Source organism: Podarcis liolepis (assembly GCF_965112155.1).
Source record: "Podarcis liolepis genome assembly, chromosome: 8".
In the NCBI taxonomy this organism is placed as follows: Eukaryota; Metazoa; Chordata; class Lepidosauria; order Squamata; family Lacertidae; genus Podarcis; species Podarcis liolepis.
In genome coordinates this window covers 59,343,487-59,370,455 of record NC_139560.1, presented here as the reverse complement: position 1 = coordinate 59,370,455, position 26,969 = coordinate 59,343,487, and the positions used below count along the sequence as shown (strand labels likewise).

General features: G+C 43.8%; 1 protein-coding gene and 1 long non-coding RNA gene across 5 annotated transcripts; one reads left to right on the top strand and one right to left on the bottom strand.

Moving 5' to 3' along the window:
* Window positions 1-7: 7 nt before the first annotated feature.
* Window positions 8-2,909, bottom strand: LOC310714045. The gene is made up of 3 exons (XR_014529551.1): window positions 2,591-2,909; window positions 1,950-2,043; window positions 8-1,145 (listed from the first exon to the last, which is right to left on the bottom strand). It is a non-coding gene; the product is annotated as an uncharacterized lncRNA (long non-coding RNA).
* Window position 2,910: 1 nt separating this feature from the next.
* E2F3 (E2F transcription factor 3) lies at window positions 2,911-26,899 on the top strand. 4 transcript variants are annotated; one of them, XM_083518686.1, is made up of 7 exons: window positions 2,911-3,645; window positions 16,064-16,175; window positions 17,444-17,663; window positions 20,076-20,236; window positions 20,838-20,950; window positions 22,599-22,734; window positions 24,529-26,899. In XM_083518686.1, exons 1-7 carry the CDS (start codon window positions 2,926-2,928, stop codon window positions 24,792-24,794), a joined length of 1,728 nt encoding a protein of 575 aa, XP_083374812.1. In that variant the 5' UTR covers window positions 2,911-2,925; the 3' UTR covers window positions 24,795-26,899. The 4 variants fall into 4 exon arrangements, with proteins under 4 accessions (XP_083374812.1, XP_083374814.1, XP_083374813.1 ...); XM_083518688.1 differs by lacking the exon at window positions 2,911-3,645 and adding an exon at window positions 4,294-4,585; XM_083518687.1 differs by lacking the exon at window positions 2,911-3,645 and adding an exon at window positions 14,462-15,649.
* Window positions 26,900-26,969: the final 70 nt, after the last annotated feature.

Sequence of the window (26,969 nt, the reverse complement as noted above, 5' to 3'; positions counted from 1 at the left end):
AGGGGGTTTTTTTTCTTAATCCCAGTTTAATTTGCTACATACATTCCAGTTAACCTACATTCGATTTGTTAGATAGGAAGCTGCAAATTTGCTTTAGTGACATCCTATACACAGTTTCTTTCTGCAGAAACTAGCAAAAAGGAGAATTCAAAATGAGCTCTATTATTTATTTCATATGTTCAATGCCTTACAGAAAAATCTTAAGGTGATTTACAGTAAAAAAAGAGAGAAAGATACAGTGTAGATATCAAAAATTACAAAAGGAAATTAAGATTACAACAAGGCCTTATGGAACAATAAAAACAAACCCCAGTCTCCCCAACACTTCAGTATAATCACCATTAATCATTCTGGCTGCTTCTGTTCTTGATAGATAATATCTTTCTTGAGGAAATGCTGTTGACCGGTGCTTTTAAAATACATTCTTTGCTGCTTTAAAAGACATTGTTTAGGCTACAAATGTACTATGTATATACATCACCCACAATGCCTGAAGAATAGTTCTGTGAAATTCTCTAAGATTTTTTAAAGATTATTATTTATAAAAAAACTCAACGTACATCTTACAAAGAAACATAAGTAAACAAGGCAGGTCACAAGGAGCTTACAGTGTAAATGAGAATCATGGAAGTAATAACAGAGGGAATAAAAGGCAACAAATTCCCCAAAGTGGGGAAGACTGGAAGCTGAGTAAAAGGTAGCGTATAATCAATGTGGCAAACAAAATTACACCTATTTGAGCTAAGTGTGAGTGGTGGAGCAACATATGGTGAGCAGGCATCTATTTGTACAACAGGGCTTCTTCTTTTCCTACCTCCTTCAGCCTCCCATGTGCCCCCTAAGTCTGCTCTAGGGGGTTAAGGAACCCTCCAGAGCAGACTGGGGCCCCACTGCACACGTGGATTTAGGAAGAAAGGGCGCTTCTTTATGCTGAGTCAGACCATTGGTCCACCTAGCTCACTAATGTCCATCTTCATTGGTTGCGGCTTTCCAGGATTTTAGACCAAAGACTCTCCAAGCCCTACCCAGAGATGCCAGGGATTAAATCTGGGACCTGAACACATAAGCAGATGGTCTATGATCCCTGAGTCATGGCATTCCCCCTTTCCATGGCTTTGATCAAATGTTTTGAAAAGATCTGAAGGCTGAAAGAGAGATTGAAATAATGAAGACTTTTATCCAAGGGGCAGAGAGGGAGAGGTGCATTTTCATATTGTACAGGGAGAAGCTGTGATCTGGTGGCAGGTTGGGTGGGAGAAGCAGAGGCAGAGAGGCAGGGGAGAGAGAAAAATCAAAGCCAGAGTTTCATGGCTGGTCAAAAGGAGGGATGGCAATGCTGTCATTTCATAAGATAAAGGTAAAGGGGCCCCTGACCATTATGTCCAGTCGTGGCTGACTCTGGGGTTGCGGCGCTCATCTCACTTTATTGGGTGAGGGAGCCAGCGTACAGCTTCCGGGTCATGTGGCCAGCATGACTAAGCCGCTTCTGGCGAACCAGAGCAGCACAGAAACGCCATTTACCTTCCCACCAGAGCGGTGCCTATTTATCTAATTGCACTTTGAGGTGCTTTCGAACTGCTAGGTTGGCAGGAGTAGGGACCGAGCAACGGGAGCTCACCCCGTCGTGGGGATTCAAACTGCCGACCTTCTGATCAGCAAGTCCTAGGCTCTGTGATTTAACCCACAGCGCCACCCGCGTCCCTAATTTCTCTCTCATTTTGTCTCTCATTTCATAGAGAGTCTAATAAAGGAGAGGACAGTTGCTTAGGAAAGATATGTAGTTCAGTTTTAGACATGCGAGTTAGGATAGTGATCTAGGGTTTCTAGACTTCAGGCTGAATCCCAGGCCTGTGATTGGTGTGAGGAATCTGAAAAGCCTTAGCAGGAGATGGAGAAGTTAAGCAAGCAAAATCAAAAGGGATTAATAAATTAGCAATAGTTCTAATTACTTTTCAACGTGACCTGTTCAATGCAGTATCCTCCAGACTTCCAAATTCAATGCAAGGGAATATGGTCACAACACTTTTTCTCTGCACAAAATGCCTATGGAAGAACATTCGGGATAAAAAGTAAATAACTTATATTACAATGGACAGGAAAGAAGAGGTTCACATCATCTGGGGAAGTATATTCTGGAATGTAAAAGGGTATGTTTGAACAATATTTGTTTACAATTTAACAACAACAGCTGTCATTTGGATCACTTCTTGTCTTGGGTAAATAATTGCATATCTGTTTCAAAGGACCATAGAATTATAGAGTTGGAAGGCACACACCAAGGGTCATCTAGTCCAACCCCTTAGCAATGCAGCAATGGAAACAAAAGTTACTAGGCTACATTCATTTTCATAACACCTGGCAAGTCTAGACAAACTTATTTACAGCGCTATCATATACATATAATGTCTGATTAAGATCCCTGAGGTCAATGGGACTCAGTCTCAGTTACTTGGCTAATACCGCCGATCAAACTTATTCGAAGTACTGTATGTCTCATTGAAATCAGTGCTTACTTCTTCTTCAAAAAAAGTCTAAGACCGCGCTATAAAATGTAATATCTGACGAGTTCTGAGTTCTCCCATTCCCTCACTTGTGAGACCAATTTCGCTGGCCTTCAGCCAGGCACCTGCGGGCTTTCCCTGCCTTTTCCAAGCTCGGGAACGCGCGCAGCTCAGCGCCAGGAGAAGCAGGAGGAGGAGGAGGGAAAGCAGTCAGCCCGGCGTACGGAATCCCAGCCGCTCAGAAGGGAATCCCCCGAAGCCACAGCCAATGGACAAGCACTATGCAAAACAGGGCAACCCCGCGCCTCCGCAGCCCAATGAGGAGCCGGCAAAGTCCCGAAGCCCCTCGCGATTGGAAGGCCCGGCCGAAAGAGCAAACCAATGAGACGGCGCTGCAGGCTCGGCGTGGCGAGGGGGCCTGGCTATGCAAATCCGATTTGAAAAGCGGGCGGGAAATCTGAGTTTCGCGGGAGGCTCTTGGCGCGTAACCCTTCTCCCTTCCCTTCATTCATTGTCAGCGGCAGCCGCTGCCGCTGCTTCCTGGAGCCATTTTCCAGGCAGCCCCAGCGCGCGGCAGCGGCCGGGCTCCATCCGTGGCATCTGCCCGCCGCGCGGGCTCGCTCGCTCTCGCGCCGCCGCCTCCGGCAGCCGCAGACCCCCCGCTACCCCCGGCCCGGACCATTTCGAGTCCGGCGCGGGCATCGAGCGGCGAAAGAGCCCGGCAGGCCGGGCGGGGGGCGGCGGCGGCGACGGAGCAGCGCCAAGGGTGGGAGGAGACTCCGCTCCGGGCGCAGGCAGACCCACAAGGGGAAGGATGCGGAGGAGAGCACTGCAGCCGCACGCCCTCGCTGCTCGCCCGCCCTCGGCTCCCATGGACTCCGCGGCGGCGGCCTCCGCCGTCGCCGTCAGCTTCCCTGCTCGCTTCGCTCCCGCCGCTGCTTTCCTCCAGATCCGCAGCAGTTCCGGGGCATCCGCGCTGGGGGCGCCTTGGGTCTCCTGCTTTCCCGGGGCGGAGGGCGGCGGGGCGGAGGGCGCCCGGCCCAGTCTCGTGGGCAGCGGCAGCGCCTTGTGCTGCACCCCGCACGGGCCCGCCGGACAGACGGTGTTGCTGCAGCCCGCCCTGGAAAGTGCAGGCCGACCCTCGGTAAATGCCTCCCTCCCTCCCCAATCTTGTGCATGTCTGGCGGGGCTCAGCCCTCCTCCCACACCGGGGTGTGGGGGGTGGGAGAGGAAGCCCGCCTGCCTTGGATCGTTCTGTTTTGCTAGAAACTTTATTACTGTATTATGATTATTATTATTTCCTGGCCCCTCTTGGCGCAGGGTGGGTTCTTGTGGGCCGGGATTGTGGGGGGAGGGAAGCGATCAGTCTTCCCCACCCGGTGCAAAAAACACGCAGGGGGCCGCGGGTGCCGTTCCCTTGAAGAAGAGGGTCGGGGGCGGGGAGGCGTCTGTTGCGCCCCTCTCCCCCCTCAATTTCTGGTGGCTGGAACAAAGAGAGCGTAGCAGAGGCCGGTGCTGCAAGCAGCATGCTTGCCGGACTGGGACACCCGTGACACCGGAGCGGGGTGCGCGGGGCACGGGACCTCGTCTCTTGTGTGCGGCTGCACTGGAGGGGGCGGCCGTGGGGAGGGGACGCGCCATCCGGCTGCCCCCCGCCTTCCCTGGGGGCGGGGGGGGTTCAGGGTCTGCCTCGGCAGCATGGCCGTGGGGGAAGGGGGAGGCCCTCTGTCCCGCTGGTCTCCTTTTCGCTTCACCCCCGGACTCGGCGGCGGTGACGTTTCGCACACGTGCGCCGAGGCCGCGTCTGTGACTGGGAGCCGGGCGAAGGAGGGAGAGGGAAGGAGGGGGGCGCGGAGCCGAGCGGGGGGAGGGGGACACACAAACGCGCGCGCACACACACACACACGCTCCTTCTTCCTCTGGCCTGGGCAACCGCGCAGCGCAGCGCACACCCGGACACACAACAGCGCGCGTGTGCCCGGGTCTCTGCCTTCCTCCCTCTCTCGCACACGCGGCCCTTCCTGCTTCTCAACTCTGGGAGCTGCCGGGGGGCACCGCTAGGCTTGGAAATGCCCCTGCAGCAGGTAGGCTGGGGGAGGGGGGGCGTGTGGGCTCTTTGGGGGTGCGGTGGGGGGGGGGTCGGGCACTTTCAGAACTGGCCGCCCGCTGAAGGAACTATGTTTCAGTCTCCCGGCAGAGTTTCTCAAAATTCAAGCACTGTCCTTTTCCTGGGGGGGGGCATTAAAGTTGGGGTGCTAGGTTATATTTAAACAGTACCCCCTCACTTCCCCCCCATCTTGCCCCTCGACTGGAATGACCGTGGGGTCACCCTCCCCGCCCCTGAATGCGGTGTTTTCCTTCCTGTGGCTGAGCTGAGTTGGGCCTCTGCCTGTCACTGGAGATGACTCCCTGAAAGTTGGGACGGTTCAAGTAACTGCTTCAGGCCACCGTTGCCTGTGTGCCGCTTCATGTTTGAAATGACTTCAGGGCTTGGGTGTGGGGTCAGGATGTGTGGGGTGAGCTTGGGTCAGTGCGGGGTTTCAAACTGAAACTTCCACTTGTCCTGTTTCCAACTCTTCTTCTCCCCCCCCCCCTTCCTGTTAAGTATAATTCGATTATAATTTCTTTACTGATAAGGTGGTGGAAGGGTGATCTCTGTGAGGAATGGAATGTTTTTTCCCCCTTTAAGTTGGAAAAACCCTGTTGTGTTAGGCTTATAAACTGTGGGAATGTGGTTTGTAGGCTACAGAATAATTAAGTTACTGCACCCTCTTGACTTCTCTGAAGCTGTTCCTGGAGGCCTTTTTGTACCTGTTTGTTATAACCTATAAACTTTCCACAGGAGTTGGTAGTTCAGAAGCAAAATGAAGTTTGGATGTACAAGTGGCAGTGGGGAGATAAGAGACAGGAATAGAACCCCATTTTTCTTCTTGCTGTGTAAGGAAATGTAGGCCTGCAAAATAGGACACAGCCATAAAATGGGGAATCTGCTAGGTGTGGTCTTCAATTTTGGGGCAGCCCTATTTTGGGCCTTCCTGGACCAGAAGGCATTTTCTGTTACAGTTTGTTGAGTTTTGAGCCTTTCTATGGGTATTGTCAGGTAGCTACTTACACTGATAGGTTTGAAAAGAGTGCCTGACAGTATGTATGCATGCTTGTGGGAATGACCCTTCTTGCCCCAATCACCGTGACATTGTTTTGATGATGTAGGATACCACACCACTTATTTTGTATGATCTAACATTTGAACCTTTCTTTTTTAGGCTGAGGCTTATACCCACAACATGACTGTTGTCTTGATCATCACTCTTTTGTTTTTTGTCTTGGCTGTTCGCTCAGTTGAGAAAAGGCCTATAGCCAACTGACAGAATTGGAGGGTAGGGGAAGAGAAAGAGAAAGACAACCGAAATTTCAGCTCCTTTTAAATAAAGTGAATGGTTCCATGTTTCTTCCCCTTATCAGCCTTCAAATCAGATTATTAAAATAATCAAACAAATGCCATCTCACCACTATGGCAATTCAGGGTTAAACATGCAGTAAGAATTAAAATGTATGTATGAATCACATTAAAATGGCCTAATGGACACTTTCTGTAAATTGGAGAGTGTTAATATAAGCTTTTGTCATATGAAGCATGCTCTCTAAGGGATTTGGGATGGTGAGATAAGGCTTTAAATCTTGATGACATCAAGCCAGGCATCTGCCATAGTGCAGATATATTTCATGTACTACCAAATGGTATTGAATCTGGAAAACTGATCGCCCAATTGTCTTTCATAGTATTGGTCCCATAGAAACTCTGTCTGTCAAGTAGCAGATGATTACTTGTGTTGTGAAGAAAGCCTATTTGTAACATGATGGTTGTGTGGTTTTCAATGTGAAGAACAGTCTGTTCTTATTCCAGTGGTAGTGTCTACAAGTATAGATATTAGAATGATTTAACACATGTACAAATCCTTGTTCTACCACTAATTCTTCTCACAAATGGGTTATCTGTTGCTGAGAGCAGATTCTGTGATCTAGGCCCTTGCCCGTGGTGACTGGGCACTCCAGTACATCACACTAATTTAGGTGACATTTTAGAGAAGTAATTTAACAAAAACTTTACCTTCAACAACCCTTTTCTATGTCATCTGTTGGGGCATCTGCTTGGCAGAAGTTCTGGGGTCTCATATAGCTAATGTAGTGAAGGTTAATGATTTATCAACTAATATGAACTATAATATTATAGAATTATTTTTTCTGCCTTTTCTATATTGTGGTGGGCATTAATGTCCACAATGTATGCAAGCAAAAAAAAGAGGACACCATAGTGTTTCTAGTGACAGTTTATAGTTGATTTCGTGCTCTACAAATACACAGACTTTGGAAAGTAAGAATCTGAACTTATATGCCTGAAACAAACTATGGGCAAGTAGATGGTTGTATTCATATCACTTCCTGGATAGGGAAGTACAGTACTTGTACAAATAGGACATGCATTGGAATACACATTGAAAGAGGATACTATCTAACTGCATTGCTTTCACTGGGATGCTTATTTGTACCCGTGTTTTGGGTGCACTGGGTGCAGGTAGTCATGCCTTTCTTTCTTTCTTTCTTTCTTTCTTTCTTTCTTTCTTTCTTTCTTTCTTTCTTTCAGAATCTGATTAGAGTTGGATCAGGACAAGGAACTACTATGATCCTGTGACAATTTCAGATTTTAAACTCTGAATAAACTAAATACAGGCATAGTTTGTATTCTCTTAAGATATACATTTAGAGCTGTGCCAGCAGTTTGTATTCCTCTATAACTTGAAGCTTGCTGTGTAGTGGAAAAATGAATATTTGAGCGCTATCTGCAATTACTGCTTAGGATGTTAAAAATCAGCTTTGCTAGACAGTTTCACACAATGTTACTAGTTTGTGGCATATCAACTGGCATATCGTGGGGGCAGAAGGAATTAAATCCCAAATTCTGCAAAGCCTTCCTTGCCTTGTTGCACAGTGAAAATGCTTGTAGCCCATCATGGAAGTGGCTATGGCTTGAATTAAACTAATACATAACTCGTAAGAACCTAGAGAAAAGGGACATTTGGTTCTATCATGGCCTCTTACAGAATCTTTTAAGTAGGATTTCTGATCATCTCGGATAATTTCTATATAAATGGAAAAGTTAGATATAAGATCTGTGCCTAAGTGATTAAGATCTGAGAGCTGTGAAAGTTAATGATTAACAGTGCAATCCTAACAAATTCTTCTTAAAAGTACTATTTACTTCATTTGGGCTACTTCCAGGTAAGTGAGGTAAGATTGTGGCCTTTTATTCTTTAGGGCAGTTCAACCTAACCATAACCTCCCACATAAAAGTTTTCTGTGAGCAAGTAGGTCTCTCTTAGGTCTGTGATGCCCAAGATTATTGTTTCCAATAGTGGTTTGATGCTCTGGCAGAATTTGAGTTGTGGATTCCTAAGAACGGCAAGGTAGGTTATGGCTTCTTAACTGTATGAGCACTCATATGTTAGTAGGTGTATTAGGATTGTGAAATAACCTGTTTTAGAAAAACAACCCAGGCAAGGTAAGATGGGGATAAGACATAATCCATTCAAAGTAATAGAAATAAAATTCTGATAGCGATACTCTTCCCGATGCTTTTCAACATCTTTATGGGCCCCCTCACCCAGCTTGTCTGGAGTTTTGGGTTGGGCTGCCATCAGTATGCTGATGACACCCAACTCTATCTGTTGACGGATGGCCATCCTAACTCGGCCCCAGACACACACTGATCAGATGTTTGGAAGCTGTGGCTGGATGGTTACGTGGGAGCCAGCTGAAGTTAAATCCTTCGAAGACAGAGGTCCTTTGGCTGGGTCGGGATGATATGGGATTGGGGGGAGCAACTCCCATCTCTTGCGGGGGCGCAATTAGTGCCAGCGCCATCCGTTAAGAGTTTGGGTGTAATCTTCGACACCTCCCTTTCCATGGAGGCGCAGATTGTAGCTATAACAAAGGCAGCATTTTTTCATCTCCGCCAAGCTAAGCAGTTGGCTCCTTACCTCTCTCGCCCTGACCTAGCCACTGTGATCCACGCGACGGTCACCTCCAGACTGGATTATTGTAACTCGCTCTACGTGGGGCTGCCCCTGAGACTGAACCAAAAACTCCAGCGGGTGCAGAATGCTGTGGCGAGACTCCTTACGGGGTCTTTGCTGCGAGATCACATTCACTCGGTGCTATACCAGCTGCACTGGCTCCTGGTGGAGTATAGGATCAGGTTTAAGGTGCTAGTTTTAACCTTCAAAGCCCTATACGGCTTAGGACCCTCGTACCTACGGGACCGCCTCTCCTGGTATGTCCCACAGAGGAACTTACGGTCTTCAAACAAAAACATCTTGAAGGTCCCAGGCCACAAAGAGGTTAGGCTGGCCTCAACCAGAGCCAGGGCTTTTTCGGTTGTAGCTCCGATCTGGTGGAACGCTCTGTCACAAGAGACTAGGGCCCTGCGGGACTTGACATATTCCTGCAGGGCCTGCAAGACAGAGCTGTTCCACCAGGCCTTTGGCCAGGGCACAGCCTGACTCCCTCCTTTGGCAATCCGCACAGAACTTCTAACCCAATGGTTGTCATTAATTTGATTGGAATTAATTTTATAATGGAATGATTTTAGAATGTTTTATAGTTTTACTGTTGTTAGCCACTCTGAGCTGGGGAGGGCGGGATATAAATAAAATTTATTATTATTATTATTATAGTGATGGAAGGTGCATTTGCTCTAAAATGGACAAGAAATCAAACAAGGGTTAAGTTGAGAGAAGTGGTTATAAAATACTGGCCCCAGTTCAGAGAAAGCTAGTTGTGCCTTGTTTAAATTGATGGGACTTGTTAGACTGAAGTCCTGTACACACTTGTCTGGGTGTAAGCCCTGTCTGAGTCGACAGGCATAGGATTGCACTGTTCACTACTCAGTGGGGGGGATGAACTTGTGTATTGGGGTACACTGCCTGTGCAGCTTGCTGTCTTATCCTGCTCATGTTAACAAAAAGTAAAATCAGTGGTGCTTTATTTGAATTAAATTTTCCTTAAGACTGGACCATTCGTAATTCTTAAAAGGTAAAGGGACCCCTGACCATTAGGTCCAGTCGTGGCCGACTCTGGGGTTGCAGTGCTCATCTCGCTTTATTGGCCGAGGGAGCCGGCGTACAGCTTCCGGGTCATGTGGCCAGCATGACTAAGCTGCTTCTGGCGAACCAGAGCAGCGCACGGAAACGCCGTTGACCTTCCCACCGGAACGGTACCTATTTATCTACTTGCACTTTGATGTGCTTTCGAACTGCTAGGTTGGCAGGAGCAGGGACCGAGCAATGGGAGCTCACCCCGTTGCAGGGATTCGAACCGCCGACCTTCTGATTGGCAAGTCCTAGGCTCTGTGGTTTAACCCACAGAGCCACCCGCATATTTCTTAAGTAGCGTCTTAAAGTGAAGTAGGTTTGAACTGATTTGGGGAATTGGATGCTGAGATAATTAGTGCTTTGAATGCTTTACTTTAAATTAGGGCTCTCTTTTTGGTCCTGATAAGGTGATTCTATGATTCAGATACCATCTACAGCAGGGCTAGCTGACACATTGCCATCCAGATGTTGCTGAACTATAACTCCCATCAACTCTAACCATTGCCTATGAGGACAGGGGATAATTGAATTGGAGTTTGACAACATCTGGAAGGCACTGCATTGACTACCCTTCATCTGCAGGATGGTAAGTATTCCAATCTTTTTTAAGGCAGCTAATTGCTTTTAACAGAAACATACTCCTGAGTCCTGTGGCCCATTGACGTTAGCTACAGGGAGTGTGGCTTAGTGCATGTCTGAAGTGACACACTGGGTTTGTTTCCAAATGGAAATGCGTATCTCCCTCTACCCCTAAAATGGGTCTGGATTTCTAGGAAACTGGATATTACAAGTGAAATGATGGTGAAAAACAGCAGCTAATGAGAGTATGTTTAAAAGATAAGCAACTCACCAAGGAATGGCAGTGAATCCATTAGTAATTTTGGATTGTGAGAGGGATAGAAGCAGCATACAAATTGATCATTTTCAATATCTTCCTACCTGAACATTTAATACAATCTTGCAAAAAAAAAAGAAAGATGAATTTTTCTCTTGGGTAGGGGTTTGCATGTCATAGAGCTGTTCTACTGCCTACATTTCAGGAGAGTTTAAAACACGCACAGAGAGAGAGAGAGAGTTTTTCATTCTTTTAGAATATAGCTGTCTGCAACAGCAAAAATGAAGCTTTTGGTGAATCACTTAAAACAGGCTTCCTCAACCTCAGTCCTCCAAATGTTTTTGACCTACAACTCCCATGATCCCTAGCTAGCAGGACCAGTGGTAAGGGATGATGGGAATTGTAGTCTCAAAACATCTGGAGGGCCGAGGTTGAGGAAGCCTGACTTTAAAAATCACCTTTTCCGACCTGATCGGCAAAGGTGATCTCTCTTTTTCTGTTTAAAATGCTGTTTATATGATCTGCTCTTTGAAATATTTAGGAGTGTCTCAAAGCACAATCTTACATCTTTAAAATGAAGGCTGCTTTTGCAAAGGACTTCGGCATTTAAAAAACAACAACCCACATGCTCTTCAACTGTAAAGCCATGATCAAGATAGTACTTTGGAGATTATTGCTGAGGGGAGGGTGGCAGTAAAGTTCTTGTTTCTGAAATATTCTCCACATTCAGCAACTCCACACCTGGATTGCTATGTTCTACCTCGGCTGTCGGAGGCAGCTGCTGGGAATCACAAGTGGCCAAAGTGCTATTGTGCTCAGGTCCTATTTGGCTGACCACTGTGAGAAAAGGATGATGGGCTGGATCAGGTCCACTGACCTGTCCTAGCAGGGCTCTACTTAACATTCTTTTAAAAGGTTTATTGAAAGCATGAGACCATAATTTTTAGCATTTAGGCTTATTAGTATTGGAGCAGTTCTCATGTAAGCCAATCATTCAAGCTATGATCTTAAATGTTTGGGGGAAAGTGATGAAATCAGGAGTTTAGGAATATTTGTGTTTCTGGAAAGGAATATTCTGCTTTGATTGCTTTATATGGAAATAACTTGTCATTTGCAAAAGGGGCACTCCATTATGAACGTATTTAGCCTATGTCTGCTTCTCATGTTAGGTTTTGCACTCTAAGTGGACTCTCAAATACAAAATACATGCATGCTGAATTACTGGTAGTTGTAAAGGCATGTCTATGTATAATTCCCTTTTTTAATCTTGACAGCACACAGAAGCAGAATCTTCCATTAACTCTGGTTTCCCATTTAGTTCAGACCAAGAAACTATGGTTAAAAGCTTCAGAACAATGCAGGATATGGAGCAATGCTGTGAAGTTGGCTTCATACCCAGGCTTGTCAAAAAGTCATTAACCATGGTTTCCTGCTCCAGAAGGGCACCATGGTCAATGGTGCCAAAAGCTGCTGAGAAATCAACGGAAACCAACAGCTCACACTTAAATAAAACCAACTCCCATCGCCTTGCTATTTTTCTCCGCATCATTTTACCCTCCCCTTTGCTGGTATGCAATTTATGATAAGGGGAACTAAAGCTTCAAGGAACACTGTTAACTACGTTTTATTCATGAATTATGTTGGTGGCTGAAAAACATAGATGGAGTTCTGTGTGTTTTTCAAATAACTTGATTTACAGAAAGTGCCTAAGCCTACAATCCTATGCAAATTTATTTCTCAGTAGATGGGCATAAGATTATGATATAAAACTGTGAAACTTGCAATTTAGAATGAGGGTTTCCATATGAGTCATGCTAGTGCAGCTGCAAAGATTAGGTTACATGTTATTGGAAGTCACTGGTAACCATTCTGTACTTAAAATGGTTTCTGTGATATTTCAGAAGCCATTTCAGGTTATTTCAGAAGCCATTTCAGGTTGTTGTTTTTTGGGTTGCCACCTTATGGAAGATGTCAGCATCCAGCTGTCTTTTGCAAACTTCAGGTTAGCTTGTAATGACTGAAGTAGAAAAGTCAACAGGCTTAATACCCTTATTTATATGTTTACAGGTTAACTGTAAGACCAGGATCCAAAGAGCTCACTGGCCACCTTCAGATATCTGCCAAACTATAGTTTAGTGTGACTAGAACAAGCCTCAGCTGGCCTTGGGGACTTCTTTTCAACCAAGGAGACACTTGGGTACTTTTGATTATGTTGCTCTTCAACCACAACATGTATCATCCCAACTGTGGTTATTATTAACTGATGAAAACAGCACTTTTTAAAGTACATCATATATTTAAAGGTAAAGGGGCCCCTGACCATTAGGTCCAGTCGTGACCAACTCTGGGGTTGTGGCGCTCATCTCCCTTTATTGGCCAAGGGAGCCGGCGTACAGCTTCCGGGTGAGGTGGCCAGCATGACTAAGCTGCTTCTGGCGATCCAGAGCAGCGCACGGAAACGCCGTTTACCTTCCCGCTGGAGCGGTTCCTATTTATCTACTTGCACTTTGACGTGCTAGGTTGGCAGAGCAGGGACCAAGCAACGGGAGCTCACCCCGTCACGGGGATTTGAACTGCCAACCTTCTGATTGGCAAGCCCTAGGCTCTGTGGCTTAGACCACAGCGCCACCCGCGTCCCATATCATATATTTAATTTGTGTGAAATATATATTGGCCTGAATTCTGTAGTTTGTTAACGGGTGGAGGGTGTTGGCCATTGTAGAAGGCATGGATGTCTCTAGGTACATGCTCACCTCAAGTAATTCTTGTAGTTTTCAACATCTGAATTGTTGCAGACCAAGATCTTTCAGGAAATAAGTGGCTGCTGAGATTGTGACTGCTGTGTACAAGACTTGCATATTTGCATTTTCAATTTGCAGCTGAAGGTGCTGTTTGAGTTGTTATTATTAAATCTCCCCCCTCCCCTCACACACAGGCAGGTTGCAGCAGATCTATGGTTTACTTTTAAATTCTGTGTCCAATAACTATCAGAAAAAGAAGCCCACATAACAAAGCTGAAACCCTTTCAATCTTCCAATGCCTACCCCATCATATAAATCCAAATCTAACAGCCAGCTCAAAAGTTTTGCGGCTTCTTCTGTAAGCGGCTGAAGATTGGTGCACTTCAAAGGAGACAAAATTACACAGTTGTGGAAACAACCCCTAAGAGTGTGCTGTACTGTTGTATACATACCTGAAACCAAAATGGACTGTGCCAATAAATATGAAGGGTGTATCTTTAGAATGGGGTGTGGATTTCCTTAAATTCTGCAGTAGTGGGCCAGTCATTCTCACAGCCCTTGCTTCGAGATATTTAAAGCTGGGGTGGGAACTGTGGCTCACCAGATGTTAATTGGACTACAAGTCCCATTGGTTCCTACTGGCATGGCTAGCGGTTAGGGGTGATGGGGGAGCTGTAGTCCACACACATCTGGGGAGTTGCAGATTTCAAAACCCTTTTCTAAATGCTCTCATTTTAATGGCGGTGCTCATGCCAATATATAAGTGGGTGCGTGATGGAAAGGTGTGTTGAGTGTCAAATTAACTAGTGGGGGACCTATCTCTGAACTAACCTAACATGAACTATATTTCATAGTACATACTTTATAAGCTTAACTTTCATGGTGGTTCTTTGGAAATTTACTACTTGAACATGTTTTCTGTTAGAATGCTGTTACAATGGATGCCTTCAGTTAAGTAAAATGTTAGGGCTTTGCAGTAGAAGTGTTAATATAGCCCACAAAGACAGACAACTAAAGGGATGGCATCAGATTAATATGGTGACCACAGAAGTATGTTAAGATATAAAGAGCTGTCTTTATATCAAATCTTACCCAACACTAGGAATGGATTTTCAAGATCTTGGGCACCACTTAGGTCTACAGGTCAATTCGTTCTGCAGGTCTGTTCTGAACCTGAAACTGTTCTTAACCTGAAGCACCACTTTAGCTAATGGGGTCTCCTGCTGCCGCTGTGCCGCCGCTGCATGATTTCTGTTCTTATCCTGAAGCAAAGTTCTTAACCTGAGGTAATATTTCTGGGTTAGCGGAGTCTGTAACCTGAAGCGTATGTAACCTGAAATACCACTGTATTTCAACCAGATGTTTAAGGAACTGAACTTGATTCCATTTTCTTGCAAAGCATGTATTCTTCTCTGAGCTGTTGCTCCTTTTTTGCCCATATTTCTCAAAAAGTTTCATTTTTAGTGAATCAAAACATCGTGGCAAGTTTGGAGCTTGGTTTTGTGGGAAAACTCTTAGTCCCCAAAGACTTAAGCGTAAGATGACTAAAATGTTTTGGTAGTATTTCAAAGCTGTTCTCACCCCATCTATGGTTACCACCATAAAAAAAGGATTGAAATAGCAATGAGTCTCATTAGGCAATTTTACAAAGTTTATGGTGCTAAACCTCATATTGTCTGCATGTGTGTTGTGTTTGACAAATGTCGCCACTGTGGAAGTGAACTTTGCTACTGAGGTCCATGAAAATGTTAGTCTGTCTGATATTCTAGGTCAAATGAAAAACCTAGAATGTCTTACAACATTTGTTTCTAGCTAACAGCATTCAGTTAACCTATGTTGGCCATTTTTTTGGTTTTCTGACAAATTAAAATAATCACGATTATAATAAAACGCAGGAAATAAATAAAATGCACACCACAGAATTCATTGAATAGAGTTGAGGCTACCATATAAAATTTGGCTTGTTATAACATGGTGAATAAGGAAGACATGGTGAACATAGATACTCTTCTATAACTGGATAATTTTACTTGGCAAAACAACTGTACTTGCATGATTTGGAAATACTGCTAAAGTCAGCCCCTACAGTTGTCACGATGCCCACAGAACTTTATCTGTAGCTGCCACATTAGAACTTCAAGCTATCTGCATGTAGGGGATGCCTGGTGTGGTATACTAGGAAGTTATATATTTGGAAGAAGAGTTTAGCAGAAGCAACTTTAGGTTGTGTAGCAGAGCATCACTGATGCAGACTAAGTAACCCAGTTAGAATGCAACAATGGTGGGTTATTCGCTTAGCTGCTGAATCTTGTTTGTGATCCAGGGCAGACAGTTGAAGGACATAGGAAGGGTGAAAGCTGTCTTGCTATGGCACTAGGAAAGGAGGAGATAGTGAACTATTTGCTTCAGCTGCATAATGAGGAGGTGGGGAAAACTTTGTGATCACAGTCTTTGTTTTGGGGGCCTCAGATCCTAGCCTCAAGATGTGCCAGTTGCATGAGACGTCTGCATCTTCTTTAATTGCAGGGTTTGGACTAGATGATTCTCAGGGTCCCTTTCAACTCTATAGTTCTATGATTCTATGCAATTATCAATGCAGGAATATGCAGGCTTTCAACTTGAAGCACTTGTGAGTTTCTGTGTTACAGAACACCATTAAGAGGGAGCCTTTGGGGGTGGGTGTCTGCAACAAAATAAAAGCATTCTACAAGAAGTTGAGAAAGATACATGGATTTCCTGGCTCACCTCCTGACTATAATAATTTCTAGGTCCTGTAAAGCACAACTTCATCTTATAAGGTTGATTTTGCTCTTTACGAGAACTCTGCTCTTTTGACAGGCAAAGCGAAGACTGGAACTGGGAGGAAGCGGACAGCAGTTTCTGGCTGAAGGACTAAGAACACCGAAGGGGAAAGGGAGAGCTGCAACTAGAAGTCCAGATAGTCCCAAAAGTAAGGAACATTTTTGGTTAAATGTGTTTCAAAGAGCTTCAAAGCAGCATGTTACCGTTCTGGATTTTGAATCACTGCTCCTTGCCCATTGATCAAGCCAATGCATTCAGTGTGTTCTCAGGTAGCATTTCATGGTTGTTTTCGGTCTGACTAAAATTATCAGCCCCTGTCTCAAATTGCAGTTTTGTTCTACCATGTATGCAGGATCACGGGTGAGGAAGCTGTGGCTCCCCAGATATGCTTATACTCCCTATCAGCCCCAGTGAGCATGGCCGGTGGTCAGGGTTGATGGGAGTTGTAGTCCAATCCAACTGTACAAGTCTGTGATTCTATCTCAAAGTATCTGGAGGGCCACAGGTACTGCTATTGAGATTAGATATTAGTCTTCTTCATGTGTTCTCTAGCTTGTGGAAAGTGAACATGTGAGGGTAGGGGATAGCAGATGAAAGTGAGCTAGTTTTATGCACATACATGTGGGTTGACTTTGCAATTGCCCTCCATGACTTGGAAGGAAATCTTCTGAAGTGGGAGCTACTTGTCCCCTCATGCTCTAGAATTGTGGAAAATCAAGGTTATTGCCAACAAAGAAAGGCTTGACGTTCATCATGCATTGAGTGAGTTCTAGCCATTTGCCTCATTCCCTTGCTTTTGAGGTCTTCAGTAGGACTGCTGCTTGGAAACTGCCTAGTACAAGTAAGGGAACTTTTGTCTCCATCATAGACTGAGCCTTCTGAATAAACGTGCCCGCCATGTTGCTTCTGATTTATATGTGCAAATTATTTTGAATGTGAATGCAGATTTTTTAAAAAGCTGCTCTTGGGGCCACAGTGCAGGATACACACATTCAAAATAAATGCATAAAATGTTAGGAGTTACATTGAACGTCACAACAGAGGTATCGGTCATAACTGCAGGGTGGTTGAACCGAGGCAACTGTTTTTAAAGCTTCTGTTAGCTTGTTATTTACAAGCTGGTGATGCACAGAATCACGAAGCACTTTCTACCTTTTTCTTACATGCAAAGCTATGCCTCCAGTTTATTCGCACTGTCTTTTCTTTATACAATAGATATGGCTTGAAAGTTAACATGTCTCGAGAAAAGCAATGGAAAAAGGTACTTGAGCCTAGCTACTCTGTGGATGTATAATGTTGAACTGGCTCTGAGTGGTCCCTGTACAATGCACAGGATTACTCCCAATTACTCAGAAGGTTTAAAAAAGAGTTTTAACACCAACTTCACAATCATCATGAATTTAATTTTTCTTCAAGCTCCCAAATCCCCTTCAGAAAAGACGCGATACGATACATCGCTGGGTCTTCTCACCAAGAAGTTTGTTCAGCTTCTGAGCCAGTCCCCAGACGGTGTCGTAGATTTGAACAAAGCAGCAGAAGTCCTTAAGGTACAAAAAAGGAGGATTTATGACATCACCAATGTCCTGGAAGGCATTCACCTCATTAAAAAAAAATCCAAGAACAACATTCAGTGGATGTAAGTATCCTAGTGCTATATTCTTGTTGCCTACAGGACGGCCTTGCACTTTCACATTTCATTGTCACGAAAGTATTTTGTATGCTGGAGGGTAACAAGAGTTATTCCACTAAGCTTTACTCAGAGTAGGCCTACTGAAATCAGTGAACACCGCTAAGTTAAATCTGCTCTGAGTAATACATGGTTGAATACCACCCAGGGAAATTTAATCCTGCCATTCATGGAGGTATCTTATGACGTGGTCTGACATTGTGTGTTTGGATTGGCTATAGTCAAGGCCACATAGCACATGGAATCCATTGGGAAATGGTGGCTTGCAAACCACTGCCCATAATACTTAATCAGATTAATATTTTTTCAGAGGCAGCATCCCTCTGCTTGTCAGGTGCTGTGGACAAACCCACAACATGTCTTGCTTATGAGCTGCTTGGAGTCCTCTGGCTACCAGTGGAGACAGACAACTGAATTCTGATGTGCCCAAAGTGATTCAGCTACATTCTCATGGCTTACTCAAACATCTAGAAATATTGTGTAGCACAGCCCTTTCCTTGATATTGTATCTTGGAGTGCGGTTGCTGGCATATTTTCACATTTCTTTAAAAAATAAAATAAAAGCAACTTCTCTGTATGTAGAAACTGGCATATTATGGGAAGTGAGCCCTCTACTCTCCTTATCCACTATCTTTCCTCGGCTGGGGACTTACTTGCCTAGGGAAAAAACAAATATATATATTTTCACTTGTAATTCAGAGCTACAGTCCAGAAAGGGATCAAATTTTGCATGTTTAAGCTTATGCTTAAATAATGCACATGAAGCATTTTGAGCTGTGGTCAGGGACACATCCATACCATACATATGAAAAGCACATTTATACCACACAGTCATGGCTTCCCCCAAAGAATCATGGGAAATACAGTTTGCCTCCAGAGAGCCATTTTAGCACCCTTAACAAACTACAGTTCCCAGGATTCTTTGGGGAAAGCCATGAGATGTCTGCTTGGTGCAGGTGTGATTTTAGACATCCCCAGCTCAAGTATACACGTTACACCAGCAGTACCGTTGAGAGAGAAACTCAATCAGTTCCTCTTGCATAGGAAGCATATGAAGGCAAGGGAACATCGTGGGATGTAGGAATGCAAGATGTTGCCTTCTCCCCCACGCCGTCCAGTAACAGTTTGCTTGCTCTGAAGCTTGAGCATAGCCTCAGTGGAAATTTGGTTTTAATACGGTGGTGGATATTTTGGGGTGAGCTTGGAAGAGTGGCTCACCCGACAGCTACATAATGAGTTCATGACTGAGTTGAAATTTGAACCAGAAGTTTCCAGTTCATAGCCATGTACTTCCCATTAAATGAGATGAACTTTAAATTTGATCCAGATATGGAGGTGGCGTACATTCAACTTGAGAATTTTGATACTTGATGGTATCGATCTCTTGGCAAAAAGATACTTTGCAGCACATGTGCATTTCTTATGTGCTTTGACTTAATTCTTCTAAAACGGAATATAATGGCTGGACTAAGAAATGAGAATCAATTTTTTTCTTAGTCTGAAACTCTTATAATGGGGTCCTGCTTGGACTTGGGTCCAAGTGGAGAAGCACCCCACTATCCACTACCCAAAGGTCCAGAAGAGGCTCTCTCCCACCCCCACATTTCTTACTATATAATGAAATTGCAAGAATGTGATCATGCTGCAGTTCACATGGCTGCACTGTTTATAGGAAAGTGGGAGGTGCTTCGGAGAGCATGTTGGCAAGCAGCTCTCTGAAGCACCTCCTACCCTCCTTTAAAAGGGTTTGGGAGTTGGGGTCAGCTATAAAGTGTGCTGGGAAGGAAGTGTGCAGCTTGGGGGGCTGGGCTGGGTGTAAAGGAAGGAGGGCTTGGCCAGGTGTGGGGTTGGGATAGGTGGGATTAGTTAGCAGAGCAAGCAGGCGCGACAGCTCTTTGTTATTAATAACTATGTGAAAACACTGAATCTTAAAAGTAAACGACAAAAACAAATGGAACCAGAGAGCGTTTTCAAACATGCAGCAAGAGTCACTGCCACTAAAAGAAAGTTATGCCCAAAATGCCATTAGTAAATGGTGTTTTGTTATCTTTGCACATCAGGTAAGGCACACCATCCTTCCAGAAGGAGGAATGAGATAATCATGGGTGGAATCTGGAAATCCCTCTGTATATGTATGGAATAAAGTGAAACAATGTTTTTAAAAAGAGATCTTGTTAAGCCTCGCCTCTCGCCAGCTTGCTTTGATGTGCTAGTTTTTCAGAAGATGTGGCTTGCCAAACTCTCAGCACTCAGCTTCTTCTGAACTGAATAGTCACATGAAGTTTTAAGAGAAACTCTTGTCTCGTCTGGACCGGGGAACTTTAGGAATGCCTGTGAAGTGTCTGTTCACTTGTCTTGTAGGGGCTGCAGTCTATCGGACTTTGGGGGCATGTTGGCACACTGTCAAGGCTTGTCCAAGGAGGTGGCAGAACTCAACCAGGAAGAGCAAAAGTTGGACGAGTTGATAAAAAACTGCTCTCTTGACCTAAAGCTACTAAGAGAAGATTCTGAGAATCGGAGATATCCTTTTATATCAGATACGCTGAACTCATTTGGGAAATCTTAACATTTCTCTAACGGCTAGGGCTAGTGGATTGTATTGGTGGTATTAATGATATACTGCAGCAGGCATGATGCTTACTTATAGCTATTCTGATAATTTTAAATTGCATGTAAGTAAGCGATTTTAAACTGTTTTCATTGTGTAACCTGCCATGGGACATTTGGGTGAAGGGTGGGTAATAAATAAATAATAATAATAATATTTTTCAAACTAGGACTGATGTTCTGCAGTAGCAGCTAACTTCAACACTGTTTGGATTCTAGTTAATACAAGACTGATTTGTTGGTGTAATTTCTAAAAACCCTACAAATTATTTCATAATAAAAAAATGTGAAGTATAGCCAAGAAATCTCAACAGATCGTTCCTCGCTTTGTCTAACTTCAGGGCTGTTTCAGTTTCATTCTTATTTATTTTTTAAATTTAGTATTAGAAGTGGGGGGGGGGGGGGGAGCAGCTAATGGTAGCCTTGATGGGGGAACAGTGTAAGAATATTTACTTTAGTGTGCTGATACATGTGACTGAAGGCTGCTGCTGAACAATTCTTTAACAAAGTTTACATTAGCTTATGTTAGATACGAAGACATTCAGGAAATAAGTAGCCTTAAAGACCAAACTGTCATACTTGTGAAAGCTCCTCCAGAAACAAAACTTGAAGTGCCTGACCCAATAGAGGTAAGAATAAAATGCTTCTGGTTTTTCTTCTGTAAGTCAATCTTACACAATGTGTAACATTGGCAGTGGTCTTATGCCATATTTATGCATAGGCTTTACTGAATGGGATCGTTTTTCTATATGGCAATAAAAATGCTAATGGGCAGTCTTTTAATTTTTTGGTTTCTGGAACCTGGGAGATCATTCTTCTATGCCTCTCTTTCCTTCTGACTACTCGATCTTGGTTAATGCTGTCTCATTCATCTTTTTTTGCTCATTCTGTTCCCTGATAAGTTGGTCTGCTACCACCCTCTCTGATTATTTCACTCATGGTAGTGTTTGTGCCTTGTGTCTTGCTGTTTCTTACACTGACTTTCCACCCTGCACTTCTTTCTCAATCTAATTTGATTTTTTTAAAAAAAAAACCATTGGCTTTTCCACCTTCTAAGACAGCAATGAGGAACCTCTGGCCTGCCAAGTCTCCCAGTTTGGTCCACCAGGCCATTTTGGGCAGGCCACATCCACCTGCTGTTAACATTCATTTATTTTTCATTCACCATTTTACTGGTATGCTGCTTTTCCACAAAAAGAATCAAAGTCGCTTACAGCAAAAGGGGGGAAAGAGTACCGTAACACTTCAATATCAACCATTGCAAGAACCGCTGCAATACCCCTCTAAGAAGGCTTCAGCTAGGCAACTTGGAATGGGCAGCAAGCAGAGGGGTGCTGTGGGTGCCGTGTTCCCAGGACCAATTTTGAGAGGGGGTGCAAACAGGCGCCCCCAACAGCAGGCTCCTTCATTGGAACCTGACTCCGTGCCAGAAGGAGCTGCACTTAGGCTGCGGCGCTTGTGCCTGGCGCAGCTCTGCGGAGCCCGGGTCAGGCCTGACCAGGGGAAGGAGAGCAGGTGAGTGGGCAGCAGCACTGCTGCCCACCATCCTCGGCCACTGCAGCAGCTCTACCACCAAGTCACTTCTGACCCGGTGGCGGAGAGCTGGAGAATCGGTGGCAATGCTGCTGCCCACCCTCCTGAGCTGCGAGGCATCTCTGCCAGGTCAGACCATAACAGGAGGAGAGTGGGCAGCAGCTTCCCCGCCCCTCTCCTAACCCTGAACTGTGGCCTGTGGAGGGCGCACTCTGCGGGCATATGCTCTGCTGCTGGCTTGTTTAGCATTAGCAGTATATTTTGATGGACCAATTCTCTATTGGTTTGTAAGCTTTCAACCTATGCAGGGCTTTTCCTTAGGCTAGGCTACCAGCTTATACATACTTTACTAGAAGTAAATCCTGGTGAGGTTAGTAGGATTTACTTCTGCGTAGGTATACACAGACTTGCACTGTTAGTATATCAAGAGTGAAATGGATAGTGAGGTTGCATATGAAGTACTTTAATATGTTGTCCTGAGACAAAGGTTGATGTTCAGGAAGAGAATGTGCCATCTACTTATTCCTTACGCATGATTTTTATATCATTTGTAAATGAATAGCAGTCTCCCCTGCATGATTAAATGTGCACAGACCCTTGCAGAAACATGTTACTCTTCCACACAAAACTGACTTTGATTAGCACCCTGGACCTTATAAAAATGAACCATAAATCTCCAGTAGCTGCTTGTAGCATTTTGTTGGCAGAAGACATATTGAAAATGGGGATATTTTGTCTTTGCAGAATAAGCTGATACACTTATCTAGTACCCAGGGGCCTATTGAAGTTTACTTGTGTCCAGAAGAAACAGATTACCACAGTCCAATGAAAACGCAAGATCAGGATCATAATGGAAATATATCAAGGAATGTTTCCAAAGGTAACATTTTACCTTTTAAAATTGTATTGACCAAGTATAATTAAAGGGAAAGTGTAATTCAGTCTGTTCAGTTAATAAATGATGTGCTGAATGCTAGATTTCTTTAGACTAAAGGAAGAATGAATGCTATGGCGGGGGGGGGGGTGTACCTTCCCCTTCTACGTTGTCATACTTTATTCAGAATATCGCCTTGATTGTAAGTACTTCCATGCCCTGAGCTTGCCTTCTGGGTTGGTGGATGTGGAAAATCACGGACCATAAACTAATTCTGCTGTGCATGTACACTCATGCATGTACAGGTTAAGGCTATCACTATGAGCTGTCTATTTATGCATGATAGGTAATGTCATTTATGAATTATCTCTTGTCACTTAAAAGTGGTGGCTGACTATTTTTGTCTGTTGTAAGAGACATGCTCTGTCAAGTTCCAAAACTTTTGTGATGCTCAGAGCATGTGAGGCAGAGCAAAAAAGGGAAAGAGGATAGATGAGTTTTCCATAGCTCAGAAGGTGGCTTTTGGCTGGTGGGACAGGAAGGAAGGTATTGTCACTACTTGCATTTGCCACAAGTTGCAGCCGTTGCTTCTTCGAGGGCCAGGCAACTATCTGCTGGGTCTGCTCTTATCTGCTCTTCATAGCTGTCAACGTTTCCCTTTTTTTAAGGGAAATTCCCTTATTCCAAATAGGATTCCTCGCAAGAAAAGGGAAAAGTTGACAGCAATGCCGCTCTTCCCAGGACAGGTTACAAGAATGTAAACATGCAGTATTAAAAGCAGCCAACACAATTTACAATCAGAAGAATGCTTCTCCTGCTACAACCCTCCTGTCTTCTTAGCAGGATGGAGAACCGGTGTGTGGGGAGATGATGTCTATATGTTGCAAGCGGCGGAGAGTTAAGGGTTAAAGACCTCCTCCTCATCACCTGGGTGTATCTTGCCAATAAAATGTCATCCCTATTTGGGAAGGCATTCTTTTTGCAGCAATTACTCCAAATAGCTGCTGGTTGAAAAAGATAGTGTTAACTTTAGCTGTGTCTGTTGACGTTCGCCTTGTCCTTGCTTTCAGTTTTAGCCTGGCTGCTTTACGTACAACCATCCTCTGATAACTTTATTTTCATTTATCTCCAGAATAATTATTTGATTGTTTTGGGTCCACCTCTTGGCCACTAAGATATAAGGCTGTGTGTGTAACATTCAGCATTGAGAAATGAAACTTCTTTCTTTTTATAAAAGGTCACATGAGACTTGGTATTGTATACAATGGTAGTTCTACTCTGAGTAGACCCATGGAAATTTAAGGACACGGCTGACTTGGTTTCATTCATTTCAGTAGGACTACTTTGAACAAATACAGCCTTAAAAACCTATTTGTTACACTAGCATGGCCAAAAGACCAAATAGCTGTGCTGACTTCTCCAGTGGCATCTTGAGATGAACTCTGCGCCTGATAGAAGCAACCGCCAGGAATTATTCCCACACCCCAGAGATCACAATTTTGTGCACCCCTGCTCATGTGTTAAAGGTCACCCCTGTTCCGCACTGAACACAGCCAAAGGGAGGGAAAGACTTGTATCCCAATCATTCTGATGCATTCTTATTGCTCAGAGCAACCTACCCACTTTCTAAATTGTTTTGTCTACCAAGATAAGCTGTGTAGAGACAGCAACAATAGACTTTGAAGGGAAGGGCTGAGTGGGAAGGGGAGGGGGGAAAACATTGACGTGCATTAATATTGTAAAATCGTGTGTGCAACCCTCTTACACGTTTTTAAAAAATAATGCTATTTCTTGAAACAGATTTGATTTCTGATAACTCGGGAAGTCTTGACTGTTCAGTAACTACAGCAACCATCTCCCCATTGGCCTCTCCAACCAACCTTCTGCAGCAGACAGAGGACCAAATTGCATCAGGTTTTGAAGGGCCATTTGTAAGCTTGCTGCCGCCTCTACTTCATGAAGACTATTTGATCAGTCTTGGCGAAGAGGAGGGTATCAGTGACCTCTTTGATTCTTATGATTTTGAAAAATTGCCAGCATTGGTAGATGAATTTTTATGCAGTTGATTATCCCTTGTGTCTCTCCCCCCCCTCTTTCTCTCTGCACCCCCCACATATTTTTAAAATGAAACCAGAGTACCTGCTGTCATTCCATGTTCTCTGTTCTCTTACCTCTTAATCCTTGTCCCATTTCAATATCATAATTTGGAATGCTTGATATTTGGGGGGAAATAATTCTAGAATAGTGCAAACACAGGACTGCAGACTTTCTCATCAGAGTTACCTCAATCCCATGTTCTGGTAGCTCCTGGTTTTAGCAAAGTATAGAAGGATGAAATCTGAAATGGAGGAATGATTATACTTTCTTGTGTCTACAAGCTTTGTGAAGGGCTGAAGAACAGTTTTAGTCACACATAGCAATTATTCCTTTATATTTCAAACTGTGCCTTCCGTAGAGTGTGTGTCTTGAGTCTTTGATTTGTATGTTCCGTCATAGTAATTGCAAAAAAAGTGCAAAATACACAAAGATGTGAGATGGACTTCTTCCAAAGCTTTTGTGGAATGTTTGAAATCTTCTCCATGTCTCTATCTTGGAGGAGTTTTTATATAAAAATGTATTGCAGTTCTAAATAAAACAAACTAATGGTGGCCCAAGTCCAACACAGCATACCTGGGACAGCCAGGATCACACCCCTAACTAACCTTTTGAAAACTGAAGTTCTGTAGACCAGCTGTTTCACAGAGAGAGGAGGAGAGTGGACAGGGTAAATTCAATCCAGCTCCTTGGTCTCCCTCCTGGACAGTCAGTCGATGGGATTTCACTACCCCCAAAGAGCTACACGCGCACATCCCCATGTGTTGGACAAGGCTGGGAATTGTACACATTTTTGTGAAGTTGTCCACCCACTTTTTTGAATACTTGTGTGGAAATCTGCTTCCACGTGCCTGTAACCTTTAGCTGGATCAGGGTGACCACTTTGCCATAGGAACTAGAAATTTAAAAATTCTATACGTGAGGAAGTCACTTGTTAAATATAAAATAAAAACACACATGTTAAGTTTCATGGTCCGCAGTGTGCAATAGAACTGGTACGTAAACATTTTGTGGTACGAAGTGGGGCTTTGTGTTAAGTGCCTACTAGAGTTGCACTGTGGGCATCTTCCTGTAAGGGATACTATTTATGCCAAGCTTCACTTATTCAGAACACTGTGTTTATTTTAGTGGATTAGTTGCCTCTGCTTCCAATTTTGGGAGTTGATACAAAGCTGACATTTCACCCAAAGTGTAAATAACATACCTGTCAGTACTCTCTGTAGTGAATTTTAATTTATAACACTTTGCTGGTTTAGGGTATGTGTTCTGAAACTAATACCATTCATACATCTTACACACAGTTGTGTAAAATGTTGCCACTTTAGATGAATTAGCAGTTTGTATTTTTTTCTATCTGATGATTAATAAATTAGTAGAATGTTTGTTTTAAATATATATGTGCGGATTTTCTGGTACCACTGATATGCTGCTATAAACACTCACAATTTAAATGGCTGAGTAACAGTATGAAAGCTGTATGAGTGAGCCTTGGAATATAATTGTGTGAAAAAGGCAACACATTAAGAACTGTTAAACAGTGTTAAGTGTGTTTGTGTACAAACATGTGCATAGTTATTCCATTGATTATTTAAGTTGTATGTTCTTAAACTTTAGTCATCTAACAGTTTTGTACAATAGGAATGAATTTGTAAAACCTGCCAGAATATTTTATAGCTGGTTTGTAATTTCTTGAAAAATCTTACTGTGGGTCTGTAAATAAAATAGAGTATTTAAAGTTTGTCTTGTGGAGAAAAAGTAAAAGCGCTGTGAGCATGAACACTTTGGTGGTATGAAGGGGATCTCTGTGGGTAGAATGAAAAAAGGGGGACTCTAATGTTGTATGCTGTTTTGTACAATTTACATACTTCCCCAATGTGTGAGCAAAATACTAACCTTAATATACCTTTGAATAGTATGCTAGTTCTACAAATCTGTAAAATAATGTAAAAACAAAACAACCAAACAGCTTTGCATTTATAAAGATAACCTGTTCTAGCTGTGATATTGACTCTTCAAATGTATGTACCTGACAGATTTTTTTTATGGTAATCAATAAAGCTTTATATCGGTATATAAATTCTTCAGCATTATGGTTACATTTCCTCCCCAGCTACAGCAATGGCTCTGGCAAAGCATTGTATACCAGG

Excerpts from the sequence above, each read along its gene's own strand:
- E2F3 (XM_083518686.1), top strand. The coding sequence starts at position 2,926 with ATGCAAATCCGATTTGAAAAGCGGGCGGGAAATCTGAGTTTCGCGGGA. Across the intron at positions 16,176-17,443 it reads AAGTCCAGATAGTCCCAAAA|CTCCCAAATCCCCTTCAGAA; the intron begins GTAAGGAACATT and ends TTTTTCTTCAAG. Across the intron at positions 22,735-24,528 it reads ATCAAGGAATGTTTCCAAAG|ATTTGATTTCTGATAACTCG; the intron begins GTAACATTTTAC and ends TTCTTGAAACAG.